At 38.1% G+C, this 27,901-nt stretch overlaps 1 protein-coding gene across 1 annotated transcript in view; it reads left to right on the forward strand.

Moving 5' to 3' along the window:
• Window positions 1–27,332, forward strand: part of DST (dystonin) — a 353,259-nt gene extending 325,927 nt beyond the window's left edge. The window contains exons 86-97 of the mRNA XM_063313467.1: window positions 264–452; window positions 1,572–1,701; window positions 2,266–2,429; window positions 4,508–4,670; window positions 5,456–5,610; window positions 5,743–5,817; window positions 6,841–6,858; window positions 14,936–15,053; window positions 21,036–21,235; window positions 21,712–21,822; window positions 25,876–25,999; window positions 26,316–27,332. Of these exons, the coding sequence (XP_063169537.1) occupies window positions 264–452; window positions 1,572–1,701; window positions 2,266–2,429; window positions 4,508–4,670; window positions 5,456–5,610; window positions 5,743–5,817; window positions 6,841–6,858; window positions 14,936–15,053; window positions 21,036–21,235; window positions 21,712–21,822; window positions 25,876–25,999; window positions 26,316–26,581 (1,713 nt within the window). The 3' untranslated portion in view covers window positions 26,582–27,332. The remainder of the gene's footprint in view (window positions 1–263; window positions 453–1,571; window positions 1,702–2,265; window positions 2,430–4,507; window positions 4,671–5,455; window positions 5,611–5,742; window positions 5,818–6,840; window positions 6,859–14,935; window positions 15,054–21,035; window positions 21,236–21,711; window positions 21,823–25,875; window positions 26,000–26,315) is intronic.
• The last annotated feature ends 569 nt before the right edge of the window (window positions 27,333–27,901 follow it).

Below are 27,901 nucleotides of genomic sequence, written 5' to 3' on the forward strand. Positions count from 1 at the left end.
TATAAATTGATGGTGGTGATATTGTGATGAAGATGAAGTGGTGTCTGCTCTGTTGATCCTTGCCCTTTCTTTCCTGAAGGGCAGACAATTTTAGATTGAATTGAATTCATAATGTTCACAGAGCTCGTTCCTTAGCCATCCTCTGATGATGAAGGGAAACCTGCTTGCAAGAATGGGGTGGAGGGTAAAACCTCTGGGTTAACTCTGTGAATGAACAGCTAATAATGTGGAAATCATAACAGATTGCTGCTCCTCATTTTAAGGTGTTAGCATGGGCAAAGCAGCATCAGCAGAGATTGGCAGGAGCCCTGGCTGCCCTTATTGCTAACCAGGAGTTATTGGAAGCATTATTGTCCTGGCTGCAGTGGGCAGAGACAACGCTGAATGAAAAAGATAAGGAAGTCATTCCTCAGGAGATTGATGATGTCAAGGCACTCATAGCTGAGCATCAGGTAAGAGAACATGGCTCTCTCATAAAGCTCTTTTTCAGCATGTGTGGAAGTAGCCATTCAAGACATTTACAAAACTGAAAATCCTACACTGCTCACATATCTGACAAAAATAAAGTTTTACCTTATACATTCCTTAAATGTTATTAATCTGTTTGTTGCACTGTGTGACTTTTGTGAGCAAAGCAAAGAAATACCACAGAGAATAAAACAAGAGTTCTTCCAAATGACATTGGCAAGAAAACATGTCAATAGCACATGCGTCTTTTAATGTTTGATTTTATTCTTGCAGACCACAAACTATCCAACATATTAACAGTGCAGTAGGTTATAGCCTGAGGGACTAAACGTCTTGGACAGTAAACAAAACAAAAATAATCCAAACTATGTGTGTGCACTAAGCTAGGGTGCCTTTGTTTCAAATATGATGTTCTGTGGTGTGCCTTGAAATGGGGAGCATGTCTTTCCTTAATTCCGAAGAAAACTGCTTCTGCTAAGGGAAGTAGTTTTAACAGAGGATAGGCAGCATTCCCCCCTCTCCTCTCTAGACTGCCCCCAAGCTCTGCAGAAGGTTTCTTCTAAAGAGTCAGCCAGGCCTCCAGAAGAGATTTTGAGGCCTGGGAGGTAGTAGAAGAAGAAACAAAATGATGGGTGAATAGAACTGACGAATGCCAACATTGGGTTTGTCCTAAATGTATTTCTAAAAAATATTTTTGTAGCGTGAGTTCAATGTCTCTGTTGACAAAGCTTGCTTTTTTGTCAATTTGGATGGTGGAACATGTACTTTATTTTCATATGGATCAGGAAGTTGGTGGCTTTATTGTCAGTCTGATCCACTCACAGCGGACAAGTTAGTCCTGTTATGCTTTTGGTGTTAGAAAGTGTACGGTATTGATACAGATGTTAAGGTAGATACTGGAAAAAAAATGTGTGGTGCAGATTTTTTTATTTATTTATCTATCTATCAAATCTATCCACCTCACTCAGAGAGCGACTCTGGGCGGTTGCCCAGATGCATTATGTACACAGGAGAGGTCCCATAGACCTCTGTCTCAGAGCTGTTGTTTCACTGAGTGTGTTGCAAATGCAATGTTAGTCAAAGCAACCACCATTTAATTGCAGACATTCATGGAAGAAATGACCAGAAAACAGCCGGATGTGGATAAAGTTACTAAGACACATAAAAGAAAAGCCGCTGAAACTGGCCCAATCCAATCTCATATTCCTGTATTGGATAAGGGAAGAGGAGGAAGTAAGTAAGACTCTATTTGAAGACATTGAGGGTATCACATTTTAACATTACCTGGCTATTTATAGATAGCAGCAGTAATTCACCTTTTTTATCCCTTAGGGTGGTTGTAAGCTTCCCCCTCCCCCCCATTTAAAAAGTGACAATAATAAACTAGGAGTTGGCAACTTGTACTCCTATGGCCTGCTGTATCTCCCTGACTCATGCCATTGGGGTTTATGGTGAAAGGTTGAAAGGTCCCCTGTGCAAGCACCGAGTCATGTCTGACCCTTCGGGGGAACACCACTTTCGCAGCGTTTTCTTGGCAGACTATAGAGCGGGGTGCTTTGCCATTGCCTTCCCCAGTTGTCACCTTCCCCAGCAAGCTGGGTGCTCATTTTACTGACCTCGGAAGGATGGAAGGCTGCATCGACCTGAGCCGGCTACCGGCCCAGGTATAGCCGTCCCCTATACAGAGAACCAAAGTATTCTTTGTAGCTAAACCAGCCTATATGTCATATTATTTTTATTCTGAATTGCTTTGAAAGGTATAGTTTGGTGCATATGCAATTCCTTTTGTATTAACAGGAAAACGTTCTCCAATCCCAAGCATATATCCTTCAGGTGCCCAGACCCAAATTGAAACAAAGAATCCACAGATTAACCTTTTGCTCAGCAAATGGCAACAAGTCTGGCTTCTGGCCCTGGAGAGACGAAGGAAACTGAATGATGCCTTAGACCGATTAGAAGAGGTTAGTAACAGTAGCTCAACCAACCACCCCAGGGCCTCTGATGAAGTTCTGTTTCATGGATGAGTGGCAGTGGCATTCCTCTTGGGCAGTGGGGAGCAAAGGGATAGAATTCACTCATCACCTCCAACTCGCAGAGGTTGTGTGTCCAACTCTTGATCATCAATGCAGTTTCTCTTCTGAATTTTTGAAGGAGAGAAATTGCATGCATAGACATCAGCACTGAGTGCCCAGCACACTCCATGGAGGGAAAGGGCGCGCATATGCCAACAGGAAGAGCATCACAAGTGACACATGTGACTGAGAAAATGTGATGTTACTACCAGCCTTATGACTATTGATTGATTATGTGCCGTCAAGTCATTTTCCACTCCTGGTGACCACATAGATAGATTCTCTCCATGACAATCTATCCCCAGCCTGGTCTTTCAGGTCTTCCAACAGTGCAGTCATCACCACTGTAACTGAGTCCATCCACCTTGCTGCTGGTCGTTCCCTTCTCTTTCCTTCCCACTTTCCTAGCATATACAATTACGATGCAACATCATGACTTACTCATGGAAAATGGCATCCAGTGGAATTCTTTTCTATAAACCTTTCATGGAATCACAACAAATCATATTAAGAAACAAACTAAACATTGCTTTATATAGTCGATCACTCGGCACATTGAAATGGATGAGCTGCTACAAATGTACCTTCCAAACTGCTAAGTATTTAAATACAGAAATGACTAAACATCTTAGGGGCTGTATTTACTGAAGCAAGTTTCGAGCAGCTGGACACAGTGATTAAATACGGAAGATTTAACCAAGTCCCTTATAATGAACGTATTTGTATTTGTGGAGCTCCAGAGATAGAAGAGACAATGCACGTATTATTTGAATGCTGATTGTGTAAGAAAGAGATCAGTATCTAAGACCGCACATTAGATGAATGAGCAATTGGGATCCTTATATTAAAAAAAATATACTTCATGGGCACTCAGAATCCAAATATTACATATAATACAGCCCTTTATTTGAATAAAACAGTTCAGTTAAGATCTACATGTGTGAGCCTGATTGGGGTAATCTGTAGGGGTGCTTCAGAAATATGATTTCCATTTTTATTCCTTACCTAATTTGTTTTTTATTCTATTTTTATAGATCTTATTAATGTTCTATGTTTTATATTCTATATTTTGATATGGCCTAATAGCTAATCAATAATAAACTACAGTATATTAGTCAATCACTCAGGACTACACATATCTCTGTTAAATTTCATTTCTGGGCTGCCTGACTCCTAAACAACTCTGGGCGCCTGGTAACTAAAAAACCAACATATAAAGAATATACAACAGACCAGAACAGCAAAATACAAAAGCGAACCAAAACAGATTGAAATAAAACAAAATAAAAAGAAGGCTCCACAGTCTCCCTATCTCCAAAGTCCATGAGAAAAGTCAGTTCTACTAAGCAGTTTCATAAACTCAGCTTCCTATATGGTTCATTTTAATAATATAAGAAGAACTTTTTCTCTGTGTGTGTTTGTGTGTGAGAATGAGAGCATTTGAGTAGTTGAAATCCACCTAAGCTGTTAGCCTACTGACTTATCACAACCTGTTCTATCCTCTGGTTGTATTACAAACACCATCTGCAAAAAAAAGGTTTTAAATCAAAAATATGAACTAAAGGTACTGTAAGGTCATGCATTGGTTTGTCAAATGGTAAAAAGAACTATGGAAGGCATGGGCTCTAGAGAGGACAGTTTCCCTCTCCATTAGCCATAGTTTAGAGTTAGTTTTATATTAGGAGTACTTACAATTAATGCTAACCGCTTTTCATTTAATAATTGGAAATAAATTTAAACCTTATCTTCAAACGCTGGCTGAAGTTAACTTTACACATCCTTAATGCTAAGTTGATATGTAGCTTGGGATCCACGAATGTTGTTGAACTTGGGACTAGCTTGCCACATGATTATCACAGTACAAAGGGAACCAGTGTTCACATCTGTCCTGACTCTTAGCATCATGGATATTGGGTACCAAAACCCAGTTCATCTCTTAAATCATTTTCATGCCATTTTTTTCCTAGCTGAGGGAATTTGCCAATTTTGATTTTGATATTTGGCGGAAAAAGTATATGCGGTGGATGAATCACAAGAAATCTCGAGTAATGGACTTCTTTAGGAGGATAGATAAAGATCAGGATGGAAAGATAACAAGACAGGAATTTATTGATGGGATTCTCTCTTCAAGTAAGTTTTAAAACAAACCATTCTTGAAATTTCAGATCGCATGTGAAGAAAAGAGGATGTGGGAAAGGGGGCTTAATAGCACTTCTCAAATACCATAAATATTGTTACTGCGTAAAGAGATACATTCTGTAGCGATTGACGGATAGAACTAGATCTAATGGAGATAAGTAACCTGGGGGTACGCAGGTAGAATCCAGTGAAGCATCTGGATAAATGTTTGATAGCAAGAGTAGTCCTACAGTGGAACTGATAATCTAGAACACTGTTTCTTAAAGCGTGGTCCGGGGGCCACTGGGGGTCTCCCAAGACCCTCTCTGTGGTCCAGGAAATCAAAATTATTTGCCAGATACTGAAGATCTTTGCAAAAATTTAAAATAATGTCAATCTCATTTTGTTATAGTTGTTAAAAAAATAAAGGTTTTTTTCGTGAAAAAATTAATGTTAATATGTAATTTAATACGGTTTAATATTATTTTTACACGGTTCAATAAATATTCTGTGAATGCATCAATTTTAATTTTTAAAAGTGGGAAGAAGTCCTGAGAGCAAAACGTTTAAGAACTACTGAGCTAGAAGATAGCTCAGCTCTTGATAGATTTATTCAAAGGGTGGATAGCCATCTTCTCCAGATCCTCTAGCTCTGGCCTTCCCACATCAAGCAAAGGAGTAGAATAGAAAGCCTGCAAAATTCCCTTGAACTCTGTGATTCTAAAAGTAATCTGTGTCAAAAAGGTTCTTGCTGCAAAATTGTAATTCTAACGTTCACTATTATTTCTGTTCCATAGAATTTCCTACTAGTCGCTTGGAAATGAGTGCAGTAGCAGACATTTTTGACAGAGATGGTGATGGCTATATTGACTATTATGAATTTGTAGCAGCACTTCACCCGAACAAGGATGCGTACAAACCTCTGACAGATGCAGACAAAATTGAAGATGAGGTATTCTTCCATTCACCCCTATTATGAGTATTTTCCATTAGAATGGCATAATGATCATCATACTGTATAATTTACTAATTATACAAGTGGCTGAAAAATCTAATGCAGTGGTTCTGATTATCATATTGGCAGGTGACAAGGCAAGTAGCAAAATGTAAATGTGCAAAGCGATTCCAGGTGGAGCAGATTGGTGACAATAAGTACAGAGTAAGTCTAAAAAATATATTCATATCATCCATTGATTTATACCCAGCTGTTCTGAAATGAACCAGAAGATCTGAGTTATTGAACTACATTTAGACTGTGTGAATTTTATGAAATTCTCAAAACCTATCTTATTTCACACCTTATTAGAAGTCACAGATGATGATGATGATGATAGTAATAATAATAATAATTCCTACTGTTACTCAGTTGAAATCATATGTGGCGATTATCTCAGGGTTTTTCAAATTGATGGAGTTCCATGAGAAATTAAGCGGGGGGAGTTCATTCAGATGCAGCCGCAGGATTGATAGTGATTTTTCCAAGGTACAGTGGAAAGGGCAGGGGCTGTTTTCCTCAAGAAAAAAACACCATGGCTGTCATTTTGTATATCAGGGACTCTAGGATTTTATTTTTAACTAACAGGTCCCTCCTTGGTTTTTTTTTTTTTTTTGGTGGAATTGTAAAGAACATTCAGAATAAATGCATGATTGAAAGTATAAGCACATGATCATCATACAGTTTAGCTTTAAGGGTCTGTTACATAATCGTTATACATGTGTTAAGATATGCCACCAGTGTTCAGGATGTCTTATTGGAATATTCATTCATATTTAAATAGTATTCTTCTCAACAGAGTTAGACTTCAAAGATATTTGAATAATATATCTCATTACCATCCTGTCTTTCTGTTTGCATAAAAAGCATATGTCCTGTTTTTACTAGTTAGGAAATATGTTGGGCATCTTTGGGAGAAAAAAAAAACCTAAACAGATATAAAGGAGGAATTTGTCAAGTGGCAGAGGAAATATGATTGAAGATGATGCAAGGAAGTAATAGATAATTTAGAACTCCATTCTCCATCATTTATAGTACAGACATTTGATGTTACCTGTACATAAAGTACATATTATATTTAGCCAGTTGGAATACGCAGTATGCACTTTCATAGTGTGTTCTAGAGTCATGTAGAACATTTCCTGTTAAACTAATTGTGTTTTTTTCCCATTTTCCATCTCTTGTCAGTTCTTCCTGGGAAATCAGGTATAAACAGTGGAATGTGTTATGGAGTTTCTAGTATTCTTTTAATACATTATCATTTCAGCTTGCAGTGATTTGTCCTCCCACTTCCTTTCACCCTGAGCTAATTCCTTGTTGGTCAGCTATGGTGCCTTAACAGGTGTCCTTATACTGAGAACTGTCTTTTTGCCTGTCGCTGCCTCATGATTAAGATTACTTTTAAGGGAACCAGATAATAGTGCAAAAGTTTTCAGGTGCAAATGCTTTCAGGTACTCTCTCTGTAATTTGCACATGAGAACTGTAGTTAAGATTGTGCTAGGGTTGCTATGTGGAATGTCTTTCAGGTTTCCATGCTGCATCTCACTGTTAGATAATTTACCTCACACCCTTTTTTAAACCATTAGAAGGCCGGGACACTCAGAAGCAGAGGAAACAAATAGCATGCAACTGAGCACCTTTCAGACTGTATCCAAAAAAGGAACTGTTATTTTGCCCAATATAACCTCCAGTTCTCTGCTTACTTTTAGCTTTTTTTTCAGCACAGCAATATTATACCATGCAAAACAAGAGAATTTAGCATTTGGGGGAGAGCTGGTTTCATTTGGTGGAAAGTGGCCCCAGATTTCAGCCAGAAGTTAAAATTATATAATGAGTGAACATGGATGCCACTTAGACTGAAATTTGTACTGATGCCAGAGGCAGAGAATCTACAATTCTTTTTAAAGTCCATCTTCTTGTTCTTTATATTGAGCGTATCATTCATGGATTGTTAGGAAACTATGTAATTTATAATGGATATTGCTTAGGTATTACATTTTGAAGTAGTATTAATAAAGTTCTGGGACAGGATTCCCCACCTACTCCTAACCATGGAGCTCACTAGGTATTTTGGGCCAGTCACACACACTCTCAGTGGAGCCTATGCTATAGAGTTGCTGTGATGATGATTAAATGAAGGGTATTGTCAGATGTGCTGTCTTGAGTGTCTAAGAGAAATGATAGGATTTAAGAAAGAGTTAAAAAAAAAAACCCTAATCAGAACTGTTAAAGGAACTGGTGCATCCAGAGAGAGAGGAAGATCAAGAGCTACAATAGCATCATCAGTGAGGTCCTGGACACCCTTATCAAAGGAGAAAGGTTCTCTGGTTTGCATTCCCAGATCAGCTGAGAGAAATGCATAAGACTTATTTGTCCATTTTGTTTTTTACCTTCTTGAAAGGCATCATTTGATCAGAGGAATATTAAGCATCTAGATGCAGGACAGTAATAGTGGTAGACACGTTAGCTACCCCCGATAATCATAACAGGTTGTAAGGATTTTGGAAAAACACAACTAGAGAAAATTGTAAGTTTCCCAGAGAATATTGCAAAAACAGGAGACTTCTCAAACCAACTTCCTAGATTTTATTGGTTTGAAAGGAAATTAAAGTATGTCAGGCCCCTGATAATCTACTTGTAGAGTTTGAGGACAATAAAACTTGAATATTGCAGCTTGGAGTCAAGGTAGGATCCTCCAAAAAAGTCTAGGAAGCTATATTCTTCCCTGACTCATCTATGTGGTCATAACTTCCCACTCTGGTATAGGAAAGTAATTACAGATCAGCATTTAGATGAAGTTGTGGCTGTAGGAGAGCCTGGGTCAATGTCGATTGTCATTGCTCCAAGTTCTCTGGCTAATTCTTCCCAGAACTATTTAAGCAAAGTATATTTTCCAAAGGACTCATATGAAGAACAGTTGCTGCAGCATAAAACCTTACAGAAGAAAGGAAAAAGTCTTCATAGCTATGCTAATTTCCATAATTTCATACAATGCACATTCCAAACCAGTATTTTTTCATACTTCTAAAATATGTTTTGTTCCTGGCATAGTGAGCTTTATCTGCTTAACTATTATTTGGTTCCTAAGAAGTAATATGCTTTCCTCCCTTTGCTTAAGCAGTCTTCAAGTTATATTACAAATTAAGCTCAATTGTATGATTTAGCAAACAAAAAATTTACCAGACAAGGTTTACTTGAATTTTGAAAGATAATATTTGGCTTCTTATTCCAGTTGGACCTTTGAGGATACATGCCTTCATGAAAGATCAGGCATTAAATGTTAGAGAAGTTCTGAATTCTTCTCATGGCAGAAACCAAGGGCGAAATGATTTGCGGCACAAGACACAAATAGGGATGGATCATACAAAAGAATTTTTAGGCAGTGATTTGGATTGAAGTGTTTAAACCTAGTGAACTTCATTATAGTTTTAATGAAAAGTTAACTAGCTGTGGCTTCTCAGGCCTTTTCTTCCTGGCCTTGTCTCTCCTCTCACCTAGTTGTTGTAATGGTCAGGAGTGCAGATATCCTGCAGAGCAAAATGAAGGGAGAGAATAACAATCACGGGAAATAGAAGGGGAAGTAAGTTCTTCCTCTAGCCAGGAGTTTAAAGGTACCATGTAAATCTCCAGATTACAATAGCCTTTAACTTTACAATGGTAATTACGTGTTCCCATTACATAGGGGTCTGCAGCTGGCCATGATGATTCCAAAATAACAAAACAGTGCAAGCTCTGCCCTTTTTCCTATTGGCCCAGTTCAAATAATCCTATATTGGCTTCATGTCATATAGTGAATGGGCCCCTGGAGCTCTTTTCTCTAATATTTTCCTTTCTTGATGTGCTGTAATAAGTTCAGAAGCCTCAGGTTCTCTGTTAAGTCTGAACTGGGAGACTATTAAGATTCAGAATGACGAGTATGGTTAAGTTGGCTCCCTGCCGTGTTCCAGATCTGCTAACTATTGTTTCCTTGTTTGGACATTGTAAGAAATAATTCTTTATTACAGCATGCCAAGAAAAAAAAAGCTGTGTAAAAATTAGAATCAAACAGTAGGTTAAACGTCAGTGGTTTAAAGATTTTCAGTACATGCTTATACATAAAGCAGTGAGTTTAATGATTACTTAGATCAGGGATGAGGAAAAATTAATTTTGCTTCATTTTAATGTCAGCATACCTAAGCCTACTTCTCTAAACAAATGTTTGAATCCATATGAAATTATGTTTTAGAAGTTTCAAAGCTTTGATGTGGAGAATTAAAGCTGATTGAATTAAATCTCCAAATCGAATATTTGACTCAGAAAGCTTTCATATATAACAAAAGTTGTTTCTTCTGAATTGATTTGGACAATCATATCAAAGCATCAAATAGATTCAGCTATCACAACTATTGAAATCTAATCAGAATTGATTGATTCCTCTTATACATGATTATTTGAACTTCTCCAATTTTATAATGTAGTTCACAAATAAAGTAATGCCAGGCTGAATTGTAAATCAGTAGTTAAAAGGAATAAACAATTTTCTGAGAATGTGGTGCGAGTGAAGAGAAAGTCACCAGACCTTTACTTGGTTGTCAGTGGGTTCTCTCTCTTGCTAACAAGAAAAAATACTTATGCTCAAAACTGCAAGAGCAGCCTGTTTTCTTCCTCTTCCTATGTTTTAACATTAATTACCTGACTGTGCAATGTTGTGTGACCCACTTGACTAGTCTCTAGCCAGGCAATCAGGGTAAGAATGAACAAGCAGGAAAAAAATGGAGGAGAAACCTTCTACAACTACTTTTTTAAAGTAAAGGAAAACTTTAAAAGATTTAAGAAATGATACATCAAGTACTATCAAGCTATGGTGACCTCCTCTCCCTTTATGCATTCCAAATGGAATTCATGCTTTCCTTTTCTCTTTTCTCTGTTTTCAGTTTGTCCCACCAGAACCACTCTCACAAACAGGACAGATTCCAAAGAGAATGGACATACATACATACATTTATTTATTTATTTAATTTATATGGCTGCCCATCTCGGACATATAACTCTGGGCGGCTAACAGAGAATAAAAACAAGATAAAAACATCATAGAAAAGCAATGAATAACAAGATATAGGAGCCAAGATAAAACCAACAACACAATTGACATAACCAAGATAAGTGCTCAACCATATGCCCCAGGCTTGGCACCAAAACCAGGTTTTTAAGGCCTTACAGAAGCCAGTAGGGTGAGAGCAAGTCTAATCTCTGGGGGAATGATGTTCCAGAGGGCAGGTGCCACAACAGAAAAGGCTCTCCTCCAGGGACCCACCAGATAACATCCCTAACAGAGGAGACCCAAAGTATGCCTCTCCTGCTGGATCTCACAGGATGGGTACATGCAACTGGAGAGAGGAACAGGCACTGTTCCTCTTGGTTGAGGAACAGACACAGTTGGCAGGCAACACATAGCTGTGCAAAGACCCTCCTTGCCATGGCTGCCACCTGCTCTTTGAGCAGGAGCTACAAGTCCAGGAGGACCCCCAAATTGCACACAGGTTCCATCTGGGGTAGTGCAACTCCATCCAGAACAAGAAATGGACATTCCTCACCAGGGGTGCCTAAAAGTCAAAGCCACTCAGACTTGCTAGGGTTAAGCTGAACCTGTTGCTCCCATCCAGACCCCCACAGCCTCTACACACCAAGACAGGGCCTCCACGGCATCACTTGGACAGCCCATGGTGGAGATGTAAAGCTGAGTGTCTTCAGAATACTGATGATACCTCACCCGGAACTGTCAGATGACCTCATACAGTGGCTTCATGTAGACATTAAACAGGAGATGAGAGAGCACCAAGCCCTGTGGCATCCCACGAAGTAGAGGCCATGGGCTGGACTCCCCTACCCAATACCAACTGGAACCAACTCCAGAGGAAGGAGGAAAACCAGCACAAAACAGTGCCACCAACCTCCAGCCCCTGAAACTGGTCCCGAAATATATAATGGTCAATGGTATTGAAGGCTGCTGAGAGGTCAAAAAGAGCAAAGACAGAAGTACCATCCCTATCCTGCTCCTGCCAGAGATCATCTAGAAGTGCAATCAATGCCATCTCAGTCCCATACCCAGGTCTGAATCTTGACTGGAAGGGCAATTAGGCATAGTATTATTTAAAAAATGCACCTATCTATCTATCTATCTATCTATCTATCTATCTATCGGGAAAGTGAGTACTAAAATCTGAATAGTAGTGAAAATGATATAAAATAAATAAATAATACTAGGAAAATTTCTTGCAAGTAAATATATAAAGTGGAAATTACAGAGAAAATATGTATATTAGAAGAAATGTACTGAAAAATAAAATGAATAAATAATAAAAATGCGTTTGAATTTTTATGTGGACTTTAAAAAGTACTTGCAGAAACAATATAAACAAGGTTGAGAAATGAGAAATTGAATGAAATTAAAATTGATCCTTATCACTAATTTTTTTAAAGACTTCAGGAGATCAGTTATGTGCTTTTGGGTTTTTTCACACTTTAGCAGTCACTTGTTTCTATGCAAATATTAAAGGGCCATGAAAATTGTACTTATGGATGTACATACACATGTTCTGCAATACTTAGAAGGAATGCTTCTGACCAGCAGACAGTGATGATCATTATAAACACAATTTTTCCATCCTCAGTATTTTCCACACCACTGAATTCTGGGAATTATAGTCCTAATGCTTAGGCAGTCCACCAGGCTGGAGAGGTTTCCATCTTGATTTTTGACAACTCCTGCCTTCATCATGCTTTTTTTTGTTCCTTTGCTTTGCTTGTCTGTTTAATTTACATTCATACTAGCAGGCATGCAAGACCAGTAGCAAAACTATTAATACTTTTGTCATTGGTGTTGAAAAATGAAGCTCTCGAGGTATAATTGCTGAGGAATGGTAGATGCATAATGGGTTTTATTGAACCTTTAATTATTTTTTTAAGTATTAAAAGATAAATAGATTAAATACAATTACCTAAAATAGTAGCAGGATATATGATCAGAATATACAGTTGTAACTGAAATTATTCAACCTCTCTTGCAAATCAGGTTGATTGTCAAAATGTGCAGACTTTCAGCTGTTTACAATGAACAAATCAAACAAAAGCAATTGAAATAGCTCAACACAATGAATGCTTCAAGTGGTGTCCCCAAATTCAACTGAAAATGCAACTTATAATGACTTCTCCAGTCTCAAAATTATTCAACCTCCTGAATAGAATCTGTCACAACAGCACACATACAGTAGGCAAAACAGGTGCTGTCTCAAGCACACCTGATGCAACTAATCAAGGGCTTCATTAGTTGCACCAGGTGTGCTTGAGCTGGAACACATGAAATACCTGAAGTGGCCAGGGGTTTGTTGAGTGTCACGTTTGACTGCATGTTAGAAATACAGTATGGCTAAGTCAAAAGAATGGTCCAAAAAGGTAAGAGATCATCACCCTTCACAAACAAGGAACAGGATACAAAAAGATAGCAAAGGCACTGAATGATCCTAGAGACACTGTTGGAAGCATAGTTTGCAAGTTCAAAGTTGAAGGAACAGTGGTTAAACTACCTGGACAGGGCAGAAAAAAGAAGCTGTCAGTGGCTTCCACCAGATTTCTGAGAAGGCAGGTTGAGAGAAACCCTTGAGTGACTGCAAAGGACCTGCAGCAAGACTTGGTGGCAACAGGCACTGAGGTTTCAGTGAGCACAGTAAGGCACGTACTAAACACAGAAGGTTTCCATGCCAGAACTCCAAGACGTACACCACTACTGACCCAAAAGCACAAGGAAAGTTGGCTCCAATATGTTCAAAATCATATAAATAAGCCACAGAAGTTTGGGGATTCTGTTCTGTGGAGCAATGAAACCAACCTGGAACTTTTTGGCCTGATGGATCAGCGGTATGTCTGGAGGAAGAAGAATGAAGCATACACTGAAAAGGACACTCTGCCTATAGTTAAGCATGGTGGTGGCTCAGTGATGCTGTGGGGCTGCTTTGCATCCTCTGGCACTGGAAACCTTCAGCGTGTGGACGGCAAGATGGATTCATTGAGGTATCAGGAAATCTTAGGAGAAAACTTCATGCCGTCTTTAAGGAAGCTGAAGCTTGGGCATCATTGGACCTTCCAACAGGACAATGGTCCCAAACATACCTCAAATTCCACTAAGGCTTGGATGCAGAAGTAGTCCTGGAAGATTCTACAGTGGCCATCACAGTCACCTGACTTGAACCCCATAGAATATCTCTGGTGAGATTTGAAGAAGGCGGTTGCAGCACACAAACCCAAGTATATTACTGAACTGAAGGCCATTGCTCATGAGGAATGGGCTAAGATTCCTCAGGAACGCTGCCAGAAGCTGGTGTCTGGCTATGCATCTCGTTTGCAGCAGATCATAACAGCAAAAGGGTGCTCTACTAAGTATGGAAGATGTGTGCCATGAAGGGGTTGATTAATTTTGAAACTGGAGAAGTCATTATAAGTTGCATTTTCAGTTGAATTTGGGGACACCACTTGAAGCATTTGTTGTGTTGAGCTATTTCAATTGCTTTTGTTTGATTTGTTCATTGCAAACAGCTGTACATTTTGACAACCTGATTTGCAAGGGGGGGTTGAATAATTTTGATTACAACTGTAGCAGTGCGAACGGTAGGTAGCAGAAGAGGGGAATCCTAAACTGTTTGCCTCCCAGAAATGAGAAAATCTACAATAGAAGAAAAAGTAACTGAATCGCACCATGCAATGTATTATTTATACAAAGGGGAACTTTCCTGAAAGCAAGAGGATGAAAGGAGCTTCATGTCATCATTAAAATTACTTTTCTTCTTTCTCAGGATAAAACTTGAGTTTTCTCCATTTTATGAAATTCATAGTATAATTATAATCATTTCTGCAAGGAAAGGTCAGAGAGGGCTTTTGTAATGAAGGAATAAGTTATCTGATGTAAGAACTTTATATATTCTCTTAGTAGTTTTTCTCATTTGAAACAAATCTATGAAACAGTTACATGATTTTTGCAAATTTTGTGTAAAGTGAAATCAGCACTTGATCTTTGTGTTCTGCTTCTACCTCACCCCACCCCAATCTCATTGCTAGCTTGTGGATTAATACATTCAGTTTTACAACAGCCTTGATCATTGTATGCATAATGAAAATGTCTTTGGTAATTTTTCTACTAATGACATAGAAGCATTCTGTCTGTGGCTAATTTTAACCTACTTAGCTGGGAGAAGACATTGCTATTTAGAATATATAGGAAAGCTTTAGCTTATTTTCCTCTCTTCGGCACAGTTTGGTGATTCCCAGCAGCTTCGTCTTGTCCGTATCCTGCGGAGCACTGTTATGGTTCGTGTTGGAGGTGGTTGGATGGCACTAGATGAGTTCTTAGTGAAAAATGATCCATGCAGAGGTATGTAAGACAGCTTGGACATCAAAGTCATTAATTGTGTTTATAACTGCTATCACTGCTTAATTGGAGGAAGGAGGGACAAATCATAAAATGTCAGCTGTATCAATTCCATAGTTTAACTAAATTTTAATTCACTTATAATGCTATACTTTAGTGCTTCTTAATATGCTAAAGCACTGCATATTGAAAAATCTAGACCAGAGGTGAGCAGACAAATGGTCTTCAAATGTTTCTGCAACCCAGCTAGCATGGATAATGGCAAGGGATTGTGGGTATTGCAATCTAAAACAACTGAAGAGCACTCCTGTTGGCTAAGATAGGATTTTCATTTACCAAATGAGAGCTTGGCCTGTTCAGAATTCTTTCAGTCCTTCACTCAGACGCCGAGAAACTGGAAGGGATACTGAAAATGTGTGTACAGTGAAGGAAGAAACCTGTTAACCTACTCTATATATTCTTCATTTCCCTTTATCTCCTTTTTAAGAATCTAATATGACCTAAGAGTTGGGAGGAACAAGGAATATGCTGGAACCACACATGAGGTTCTGTGAGATGCAGGGAATGGCTCATGTTAGTAGCTAGCCATTCTAATGACACTCTCATATAGCAGTCTCCCACCTGGAGGTGGTATGTGTCAAGCAGCCAAAAACACCAGTTGGTCTGCTGCTATAGGAAGCAAGATTTTTTTATACTTATGTGTCTCAGTGCTGGGAGGAATGTGAAGGTGAGCCTGTGTCTTCTGCCATTGATTTGTGAGATTGGGAAGGCTGACATTCCCAGTTCACCTTCTACTTCCCGGTGAGTTCCTGAAAGCTCCAAAAAGTGATTTACACACTGTATTTAATGGGAATGACCCTTCCCATGTATACCCAATAGGTAGTGGCATTGATTGTGATGTGGAGTTAAGTTCTTGGTGCAAAGATAAAGGAGAGAGGGCCCCACAGAATATTGGTCTTGACCTGCCAGTGATAAATTGCTCAGATTGGGTACCAGATTGCACTCCCGATCAGCTGTATCATATCTTCCATTGGAAGAAAAAGACTACAGTTGAATTTTTTTTCCTATATTTTAATTCAGGCTGTAATATGCCTGAACTGATGAAGTGCAGTGGCATGGATGGAAATAAGACCGGTTTCTAAACAGTTGCAGTTTTTTTTAAAAAAAAATCACTCTGGAAGAAGACAGATTCCAATAATAAGTACTGTTTTCCTTCCAGCAAATTAGCCGGAGAACAGTGTCATTTTGATTGTTCATATTAGGTGCAAAAAAACTGCTTAAAATTGGTATTGAAAGATTCTAATTTTAGGAGTGCAGATGTCAGCTTTTAAAAATGTTTGGGCCTGCACAGGGTTAATTTAGCTGAATCTTGTGATGATGCAAATAAGAAACTTTCGGTTTGCTCTTGTGGCTGGTGTTAGCAAGAATAATGAATTCAGTCTGCACTTGGAAATAGGAGACAGTAGAAAAGCAAATAGCAGTCACAGCTACAGTGCTTTGCATTCCTGTTTTCTTTTTCTTTTTCCTGGCCTTTGACTGCCCTGCCTTCTTCTTGACTCAACAAATATCTATAGTAGCTGCTGATGTACTATACTGAGACAGAACTTAGTAGTCTCACACCATGGTGCACATGAGTGGACTATATACTGTAGTTCAAGCATGATTGTTAGGCTGTAGTGAGCAGGCCCTTTGAGAATTTTGCAGGATTCCTTTTCTGGATTCTCACAATAAGCAGAGGAACAAAAGATCTCATCTAAGACTGGTGACAGGAATGGTGATGTTTGTACTAAGATGGGGAGTCAGAGGAGTCCTCACCAACTGATAGATACAAGAATTTTCAAGGCCTGTTTGGCCTTCTGCTGTTAGTATTCTCAGTTGGGCCTTTGCAGGTAACCCTTCTTTCTCCCAGTGTAGAAGGTTTTAAAAGCATAATTACAGAGAGCCTGCTTAGCCTGACAGGAAACTATGGACATCCATAAACAATGGTAAGTGGATTGTAGCTGTTTACGAATTCTACTGAGAATAACGTAGGATTATTTTTTATTATTTCAGATTAGAAATGCTAATGAATGTTAAGATGGGATATGGAAAGTAGTGTTTACTTTATCAGGGCTTCCTACCTCTACCACCCAGAGTTAGAAGTATTGAGAGCTCAGACAAAATTCTTTTAGAACTATGAATGTGTTTTCTTTCTTTGATAAGGCCAGCTGTTACTATCCACTATTTAAATCAGACATAAGTCATAGTGTATTCCAGTGAAATACATGTAAGGGTGGATATTACCAAGATGTGGGGGAAAAAAGTATATTGGGTCTTTGATGAAAAGAAAAATTAGATCTGTTTTAATTATATCATATATGCTTTGCATTTTACATTCTGGTTCTACAGCAAACAGTGAAGGCACAGCAATTATACAGCACACTCTACATTGGAAATCCAATTAATTCCATTATCATTCTTCATATTCCACTTCCAAGAATTGACAGATCCTAAAGATACTCAATTCTGATTACTTGACTCCTGCAGTAATATGATAAGTCAAACTAATTTGGCTTTCTTCTTTTTCTTGGTAAAAAGCCAATTAATGAACCTTTCTACTAATTTCCTAATTAAGATCTCTGTTTAGATATAATCATAGAGAAGACACTATCATAGTGACCCCAAAATTTAAGATAATGCTCCATAAAAAATGGAGTAGACAGAAATAAATACAGACAAAAATCTTGTGTGATGTCCTGCTTCCCCACCTTGACAACTGGGTAGCCAACTCCAGTTAAAATCAGCCCTAGAGCTCTCCCCACCCCCATAAATATGTCCATGTGACACACTTACATGTTTGCTTGTATTCATCTGGAGATGATGGATGGATGGATGGATGGATGGATGGATGGATGGATGGATGGATGGATAGATGGATAGATAGATAGATAGATAGATAGATAGATAGATAGATAGATAGATAGATAGATAGATAGATAGATAGATAGATAGATAGATATCTGCCAACAGCCATATTCCAAAAAAGGGCAGTTGGGATGAAAAGTTATATTAATGATATAATAATAACTAATTAATATTAATTATCTGTAAAATAATTACATACATATCCATTAGACTGTTCCCTTTCAGGATAAGGAATGGTGTGCAATGTGCAGAAAGGGTTTAAGAAATAGCGAGCAAAAGAAACAAAGGCGTAAGATTACCAGTACCATTCAGTAGACTTCTACATACCTTTCTAGCCTTCCAAAACTACCTTACTGCCACCACAACCATACATTGCCTCATACATTGTCTTTTCTTCTTGAAACCTCTCATATCTCTCCTTTTCAGGATCTGCTCAGCTCCATCTAAATATGTCTTTCTCAATCTTCCCCTTCCTCTCAACTCATTCAGTCTTCCATCATATATTTATTTTGCAAGTCAGTCATCATTCATTCTCTCAGCTAAAGTCCCTCAATGTACTTCCTTCATACTGCTCATTCATTTTTTGCATTCAATCCACAATCATTCTCCACTCATTCTTTCTTGATCCTGTCTCCTCTTGCTTTAATACACATGCTTTTTAAGTACTTCATTCCCCCCCCATCCAGCTTCTTTGTTTCTCCTGACATGCCCAACTCTCACTTCCAGATAACAAAGTCAGCACAGCTTTTGTCTTGTTTTGACAAACATTCCTCACAACAGACCGTATACTATTCACTGTGTCCTATCAGCATTTGCATATGTTAAAATTTCTGAATCCACTTCCCATCTTTAATAAACGTTTTACCAAAGTCTACAAAATTTGTTTACCTTCACTTCATTCAATCTACCTTAACTAATATTCCATCTTGCTGGAATTAGTCTTAGCTTATTTTTCCCTAGTCAGTAAAGACATTACTGGTCAGTTAGGCATATTTTGGCCAATGCACCACAACACAAGTAGAGTTATCCCAAGTCTGGTCATGTTATTCTATGCAAGCTGTGATCTCTAATCTAGAGCCTGACTTGCCAACCAGCATACTATTGCCCATATGCAGCATTCTAAGAAAATCAGGACTTATAAAATATTTTATAAAATTAATTGATCCACCTCAGATTACAAAATGAACCTCCAGTTCCATTTACAAACCACTCTTTCCTGCCAAAACTTACATTTGTATGTACACATCCTCCCTTTTTCCAGCAGACAGAGCAAAGGAGAAGACAAGGGTGTGGGGGGAACAGAGGATGGAATTGGGATAAGGGGAAAGGTTTGTTGCATGGAGAAGGGAAGAAAAGGTAAAAGAAGAAATAGAAATTTGGTGAGGTGACAGGAAGAAATAACTTGAAAGAAAAGAGAGATACTATATTAAGGTGTTTCAAAAGGGTTAAACTAATTAAGCATACACCACCAACAACAACCAGCAGCTAATATTCAGGCTAACAAAGGCATTCAAGCTTTGCAGCAGCTGGCAATGTCTACAAATAGGTAGTTGGATATAAACCTGCTTGGGAAAGGAGACACTGTACTCCTACCATTTTTGTAATGAACACTGATGTTTTGTGGCATAACCAGATTTTCTTCATTTTCTACACAAACAGAGAATGATTCCTGTTACGCTGTATTTAGTGTTGCCGTAAACAAAGAATTGTCAACCAACAGTCACCAAGCTTCACCTTGCAAGAATGAAGTTCTTTTAAATAGCAGTATATAGAAATGTGGAAAGTTTTGAATTGTTTTTTGTGATTTGCTGAAATAAATTTCAGTATCACTGGATAGGAATCTGATTTCAATCTTCTGAAAATCTATAATGAAAAAAAGAATGCTGTGTGTTCAGAAAGATAAAATGTGAATAGTAGTGATTAAATACTGTGTGGTATTTTGTCCTTTTCAGGGTGGCATGGTTTGTCCCATTTATTTATTTATTTATTTATTTATTTATTTATTTATTTTTGGTTACAGCTCTTCTTCATTCTGACAGAGATGTGTTTTTGTTTTTTGTTTTATAACATAGATGGCATTGGGACTATTTAGGAGTCTTTGGTATTTCCTGGGAGACCTTGATCTTGGTTAGGGAGAGCTAGCAAAAACATGTATCAAATCAGATTCTCTTTCTTGCTCTTCAGCTTTGAGTCTCTTGCATATGCATCTGCTGTGATTGATTCTTCTCCTGCTAACAATTTTCTTTTAATATGACCCATGTCCTGTGTCATTTTTTCTAGTTCATCATCATGGGAGTAAAATGTTACGTTCGGAATCAAACTCTTCAATTACCACTCAGCCTACTATAGGTGGGCAAATCCCTCTCTTTGTCTCTCCTGTTCTTATTTTCTTTTCCATTTCCTTATCGCTCTGCTTCAATATATATCAAAGTCTATTTAACAAAACGCTTCACGTATTACAGTTTTAGCTTAACACTTGCTGCACTGGGCTGGTGCTTGAGAGCTTGCCTTTAAATTTAAATAACAACTCGAAGAAAGTGTCTCAAAAGCCATTGCTGTTAACACAGAGAGGAATCAAACGCTAAACGTGTTTATGCGTCTGATCCTTGTGCACTGGTCTCTCATATAACAGCATTCTGTTGGTACTTGACATCCAAACCTTCCTTATAGTTTGGGAGTTTCTGTTTGCGTTGCATGTTACCAAATTGTATGACTTTCTGGTTTAGAATTAATATGGTTTATCCTTTGCCCTCAGTGTCTGCTTATCATAGCCAACATCTGTTTCTGAATCACCCAAGAAGCAATAGCATTAGTTGAGTGGGTCCTCAGGTTGTGTCTGTGCCTCAATAACCAAACAGCATGTTGAGCCATTCCATTATCATGCTGATTTATGTTGACTGTGGTTCATCTTTGCTGGCATAGAACATTAGATGCGCACATTTTACCAATGAACACTTCTCTCAAACACATTACTAATGTGTTTGATTTATTTGGCTGATGTGTTGAGACTTGGCAAGGCAATGGTGTGGAAGAGGAAGGCAAATGATCAGACTTCCAATTTATTTTTTTCACTCACTGTAGCAAAAGGGAGGACAAACATGGAGCTCCGTGAGAAGTTCATTTTGGCAGATGGTGCTTCCCAAAGTATGGCTGCCTTCCGATCAAGAGGACGTAGATCACGGCCTTCTTCAAGGGGTGCTTCACCCAACAGATCCATGTCTGTGTCCAATCAACCTGCCCAAGGAAGTCCAGCTTCAGCTCTTGCTGCTAGCACACCCAAGGTACAGTTTGAGTAATCTTTAGTGCAGTAGAGTACAGTAATCTTTAATGTTACTTAATAAGATTGAGCCCAGCTAACAACAGTTAGTGGCAGTAAAGCTGCCCTAGAACCAATAGGGAGATTTTAGTTATTCTAGTTTTCAAAGGAATCTAACAAAGTTTTTTTATTGTTTCCTCCTCTCCCCTGCCTTACAATATGCAGCGGTCATGCAAGACTGGGAAAAAACATGTAAGCTAATTAGAACACAGAACCAACTTGTTAAAGGAGAAAAACATTGACCCCACCCCTGCATTCTAGAAAACACACACAATCCTTTTTCATATAGAATGCTTGTCATCACTTGCTCCTGCTTGGTTTTGATGTCTTGTTTTGGACTTTTACTATGAGATTCATTCTTCATAAACTGACTATTCCATTTCATGACATTGTTTTCCAACAACTGTTCTTCACATTGTGATTTGCCATTGTTTCATACAGACACCCCATCCTTTAACACGCAACTATGGTAAACCATGGTTGATAAACAGCAAAACGTCATCTCCCTGTAAGCCATCAGAGTGCTCTGAATATCAAGTATCATCCACAGAGGTACAGTAATGGACAGATTTTTTAGTCTAACAACATTTCCTTCACTGAAACTATCCTGTTAGCTAACAGTGATTTCCATTCCTTATCCAACTGTGCTGTACCTTCCATATTAATGCACTCTCTTTGTTTTCACTCTTCTGTCCACCAATTTTGTTTTTTCTCGTTTTTAAACCTGTAAACTAATCAATTGTTTGAAGCGTGTTTGACTCCTATTTGGGCCTTGTTGAGCATGTAGCCCTTGTCAAAATGATAATCAATTCTATACAAGTGGAATAATTATATATATATATATATACTAGATAGACTTGTTGTCTTTGCTCTCTGTTAACAAAGACTTACATAAAAATAACATTTCTTCATTCCTATATTGACAGTAAGTTAGTTAAATATAATGTTATGTGATTGTATCTAATTGATGTCAAGACGAATTGGGCCTTGTTTGTAGATTAGCTTGCAATCTGACATGTTATTTTGTTCACTGGAAGCTAAAACGTGCATATGTTTAATTATTATCTTCATGTAATTTAACCTGTCCAACACTTAGACTTAAGTCAGGAAATTTATTAAAATAAAAAAGTCTGACATCTGTTAACAATATACTTCAGAAAACTAAAATGTAAGTGACAAATTTAAATTTGAAGTGTTTTAGGCTCCAATCTTGCATTCCCTCAACTGGCCTCCAGCTAGCCTTCCTCAACCTGATGTGTTGGATATCAACTCCCATAATCTCCCTGCTAAATGGGTATTATGGGATTTGTAATCATTAACAGCTTAGTGGCACCAGTTTGGGAGAGATTATTATAAAAGGTTGTAAATGTGCCACTCCAGAAATAAAGGTTCGCCTGCAGGATAATGTTTTAATTCCCAGGAGCTCTTGCTATCACACTAGAGTGTTAGAATGATATGCTGTGGATGGATCCATGGGATACAAAGTCTCCTTGTTCCTGCAACATGAGATTTTCCACCCCATTGATATCAATCAGAAGGGGGAACAGGAAGGCGGAGGAAATCCACAGTTGTTCTTCTTTTGCCCTGACCAGAGTGAGACTAGGGTGAGCCAGAAGAACTTAATAAGTGGCCATTCATCTGCCAGCAATATTGCCTTGCCAAAAGGCATCTTGAGAAAGGATCAGATTTTGGCACTTCTCCAGGGGCTATCGAATCACAAATTAATCTTCATGCCCTCATGCTACAAATATTATGCATGGATTTTCCTAGGCATAAAATGTGATCTATGGTGATCATACAAATTGCAGTGGAACAGTGGGTATATAGCAGCCACCAATGTACTCTAGGTCAAAATAGTTTCAATCCTAAATCACAGTATCTCAGTTTCCACCAGAAAAGGACTGATCTTAATTCTACTGTTAAACAAAAAATGAATTAAATGCATTATAGATTGAAATAATTTTGTACTTCAAATTATTTAGGGTATATTAAGTGAAACCATAGAATTTCCATTGGATGTAATCTCACATAATAATCATATTCCTGTACAGAGTACTACAGCAATTGGAACAAAAAATACCAGATTACCTCTGCAGCTTATATATAACCATTGTCATATATAATTTTAATATACAGTCATGAGAAAAAGAAAATACACCCTCTTTGAGTTCTATGGTTTTACGTATCAGGACATAATAAGTCACAGAGTCGACCATGAACTCCTCTGTATACAAGAGTATTCTAGAGTCAAATGTGAGGCAATCTGTCCAACAGCTAAAGCTTGGCTGAAATTGGGTCATGCAAGAGGACAATGATCCCAAGCACACCAGCAAATCTACAATGGAATGGCTGAAAAAGAAAAGAATCAAGGTGCTGCAATGGCCCAAAGTCCAGACCTCAACCTGATTGAAATGCTCTGGCCGGACCTTAAGAGGGTTGTGCATAAACAAATGCCCACAAACCTCAATGAACTGAAGCAATGTTGTAAAGAAGAGTGGGCCAAAATTCCTCCACAACGATGTGAGAGACTGATAAAGTCATATGAACAAGACCTGCTAAGGACCAGATGATGTTTATTATGTCCTGATACATAAAACCATAGTACTCAAAGAGGGTGTACTTTCTTTTTCTCATGACTGTAGAACGTTATAACTATATATATATAATTAATATATATTAGGTGACTTTATTTTAATGCTTTTTTCCTTAAGACTGTATAATACTAACTTCAAGATATTTGTATGGCTTTGCTTACTGGAAAGAAAAGCATATCGTTGCGAAAAATACATTGTTTTTTCTAAAATTTCATGGAATGAATAATATAGAATATGATTATTATCAATTTCTAAATACTATGTTTTTTGTACTCCTGTTCTTAGCTAATAGCCAGATATAACAAGAAATCTTACGTCAGCATATTGAAGCTTTTTGGAAAGCTTTTATTGGCAAAAAGATTCCAGTATTACTGGTAAACTAAGTTGAGTGTCATATTAAGGATAGAAGAGGGATGCTGCAAAAATTAGGAAATCTAAACATTGACTGGTGAAATTAAGCATTAAACTGTTATCACAGATTCAAACATATTTATATCACCTTCACTATAATTACATTCAAATGTCACAATAAGCCATAATACTTCGGAATATAAATGAACAAAGTAGCTCCTCCTTTCAACTGGAGTGGTTAAATAAACCATGGTAGAAATTTCTGTGATTTATTTAGCATGGTGTCTATATTGGGAAGTTTGGGTTCTATTTATTCCCTTCCTAAAAGATCAGAAAGTTCCTTTGAATCCCACTAATTTAGGCATCATCTTGCATTAAGAGGAGAGCTCATGACATCATGTTCCAACATTTTTTATACATAGGCTATCAGAGTGTTGTATATAGTCCACATTCCTTTAAGCTCTCAAAGCAAAAAGATACCGATGCTACATTATGTCGTGCCCCCATGTATTTACATGACTTCTACCAACACACTAGAGGGGGTGGGGAATTTCACTTTTTACACAGTGTTATCAGTTATATTGACCAGAATATAATGTGTTGCCTGCTGGTGGATAATGTAACTCTTTATATGCATTGATTAAAAAATAAGATCTGCACACTGTTTTTGATCAGCAGCCAAGTTAGCCTATTTTGTGATTTAATTATCCACCGTGTCTGAAATAAATGTTTTATCCAAGCAAATTGCATCCATAAAAATAATATTTCAGAGCGTATTAATTATTGTTCATGGACAGTATCTGCATTTAATCATTTTTAGAGCAAACCCATTGATACCAATAGAGCTTTAAGTTATTTACAATTAAGTCCCAGTAATTTCAGTGCATCTGTGCTAAGTCTTGATCCAATCAAATTTATCTGCATTTCTGTCAATGTTAATTAAATATGTTAACTAGAAATAAATCTGGAAGGTGCTGTATGCTTATCCATATGCTGCACTGATCCAGTAAAAATATTAAAATAGAAGAAAGAATACATTTATGCACAAGTCTGACCCTGATTCTAGAAAGGAACAGTATTAGTCTGGGTCTGCATTCACAGTCCTGCAGACTCTCAGGCCCGTGGGCTGTATGCAGGATGCACAAACTATCAACTGTGGTAGGAGGTGGGCCCAAGGAGTCAGAGGGCTTCTGGAAAGGACTTTTGGAACCTCCAGTCTTCCACCTCACGGGCTCAGTTACATTGTTATTCAGTGGTTTGTGACAGAAAAAAAAAGCGTGTACCCGAAACAATAATAAATGTAATACGCGATGGGCTTTCATAGGCTTCAATCCATTTCTATGAAATCTGATCCTAAATTGGTAGCTATATACGTCTTGACATGTAAGAATTGTTTGTTCATACAGTCCCATCAACGTATATGGTAGCTTGATAAATTGCACAGACAACAACAGACAAGTCCCTACCTCAAGGAGACAGTGATAAGTATAGTCTCTCTATTTGGTTTCCTGTTGACACATTACTAAATAGTGCTATCAGGTCACTTTTTGGCAGAGCATTTTTTTGGTGGTGCATGTTCTAAAGGAAGTGATCTGCATGGAGTTCCAAATTCAGCCTTGTTCAATGTCCGTGCTTCATGCAGTACTCTTATGTCCTACAGGGAACTCCAATACAAGGGAGTAAACTTAGACTGCCAGGATATCTGTCTGGGAAAGTTTTTCATTCTGGAGAAAATAATGGCCTAATTTCAACAGCAGCCTCAAGAGCCAGAGCACATTTTGCAGGTGAGTGTTGGATTTGCCAGGATGTGACACCTGCATCCTGGGGGACATCCCACTTGCAGAAGTTGAGAGTATCTCAGTCTCACCTTAGCCTTAAGTCAGTAACTCAGTCTCTCTTGTTTCTACTGCTATATAAATCTTACTGTAATCAAGACATGTCTTTTCAGCCATAGCCCCACGTATTTCGCTGCTTGCCTGGAATATTGTGAATATTGCATTTGCCTTGAGTCAGAACTCCTGTATGTGAGAAAAACTTCTTCAGAAGCAGCCTTCTTTGCTCTCTGTTCAGCTAACCATGGATGTCGTTCACCTCTTGCAGAAACTAGAAAAGCACCAAGCAGGCCTGGAAGTCGTGCTGGAAGTAAGGCCGGCAGCAGAGCAAGCAGCCGCCGGGGCAGTGATGCTTCTGACTTTGACATTTCGGAAATCCAGTCTGTGTGCTCAGACCTGTCAGAAACTGTTCATACCCCAGTCAGACCAACGCCCCGACCAAATTCTCGGTCCGCCTCGGGAAAGCCTTCCAAAATTCCAACTCCGCAAAGACGATTGCCGGCCAGCAAATTAGACAAGTCCTTCAAGAGATAATGCAGTTGGCTCCTCAAGGTCTTTTCTTTGTGCATTAAATATTTAAGTTTGTAAGATGTAAATTATCCTGTAGAAATTATTGTGAAATATGATGAGAGTTGGATTTTTAATTTTGCAGATGGCCTTATTTGTGTATTGGTCTTGTTATTTTATGTGTATAGTTTTTGTCAACTTTTGTTTGTTTATGCCATATTCTATGTGAATAGGAGAACATTTTTTTAATGTAAACTAACAATTGTTTGCAGTAACATATAGAGAGATCACTAAAAGCAGTTACCGCTGACTCTTTGCATCATACATCCGCCTGGCCTGTTGCTTCATCATTTACAGTAAAGGATACCTCAGAACTTGGTCTTCATACAAATGACAAAAAGCAAAATAATACATTTTGAGCTAACAGCGTGGACCTTAATGACATGTGACCGGAATCTAAACAACAGGAAGTGAAGACATGGTTCTTTTTGCAGTTACAGTAATTAAACAATATCTTCCAGAAAATTCATAAATACTCCAATATATTCCCATGTTTTTCTGTGTGCTGTTGCTTTAAAAGATGGCAGAAACAATCTTGGTATGGGGGGGTCTTACACTTGCATCCAAATGTCAGTATAACCTGCATTCGTGGTAATGTGAGGTTTTTTTTTGCTTGAGTGGATGATAGCATTGTATCATTGGACTCATTTTATATCAAAGCAGTTTTGCTTGCAGAAAGAAAAAAAATCTACAAAATAAATCTTGTCCCTTCTCTTTATTGCTGCGGTTTTCCTTTTATCCCAGGGGGAGAGATCTTGTTCATCACGTTTGCTTTGTATATGCTCTGAAAAATGCAAACCATTACTTCCAACACACACAAAAATGCCTTTTATTTTGTATTAAAAGACACACACACACACACACACCCAAAAAAATCAACAAAACCCACCTTATTTGCTTTTCATCTGCGATTCTGGCCCTCTCCATTTCTTTCTGCTTTTATCTGTAAATAACGTTTCTCCATTTCTTTTATATTCCTGATGTGATAGGTTTTCACATACTGTTGCGTCTAACTGTTCACATAGTGCTTTTGCAATTATTCGTTTCCATTTGTGGAAAGGCGCTTGATCAGGAGACACCTCTGTTAACCAAAGGATATTCTATATGCCTTTGCACCAGAAGGCTGGAAAGCAGCCAATACAACACTGGTTTTTAAAAAGGACTTATGGAGGGAGGCAGGTGTAATCTAAAAAAAAAAAATGACAGGTTGATTAGCTTAAGGTCTGTACCAAGTGAACTGTGCAAAGCCATACTTAAGTTGAAGCATCAAGCATATAGCCAGACATA

The sequence above is a fragment of the Candoia aspera genome, chromosome 1 (genome assembly GCF_035149785.1).
Source record: "Candoia aspera isolate rCanAsp1 chromosome 1, rCanAsp1.hap2, whole genome shotgun sequence".
Lineage (NCBI taxonomy): Eukaryota > Metazoa > Chordata > Lepidosauria > Squamata > Boidae > Candoia > Candoia aspera.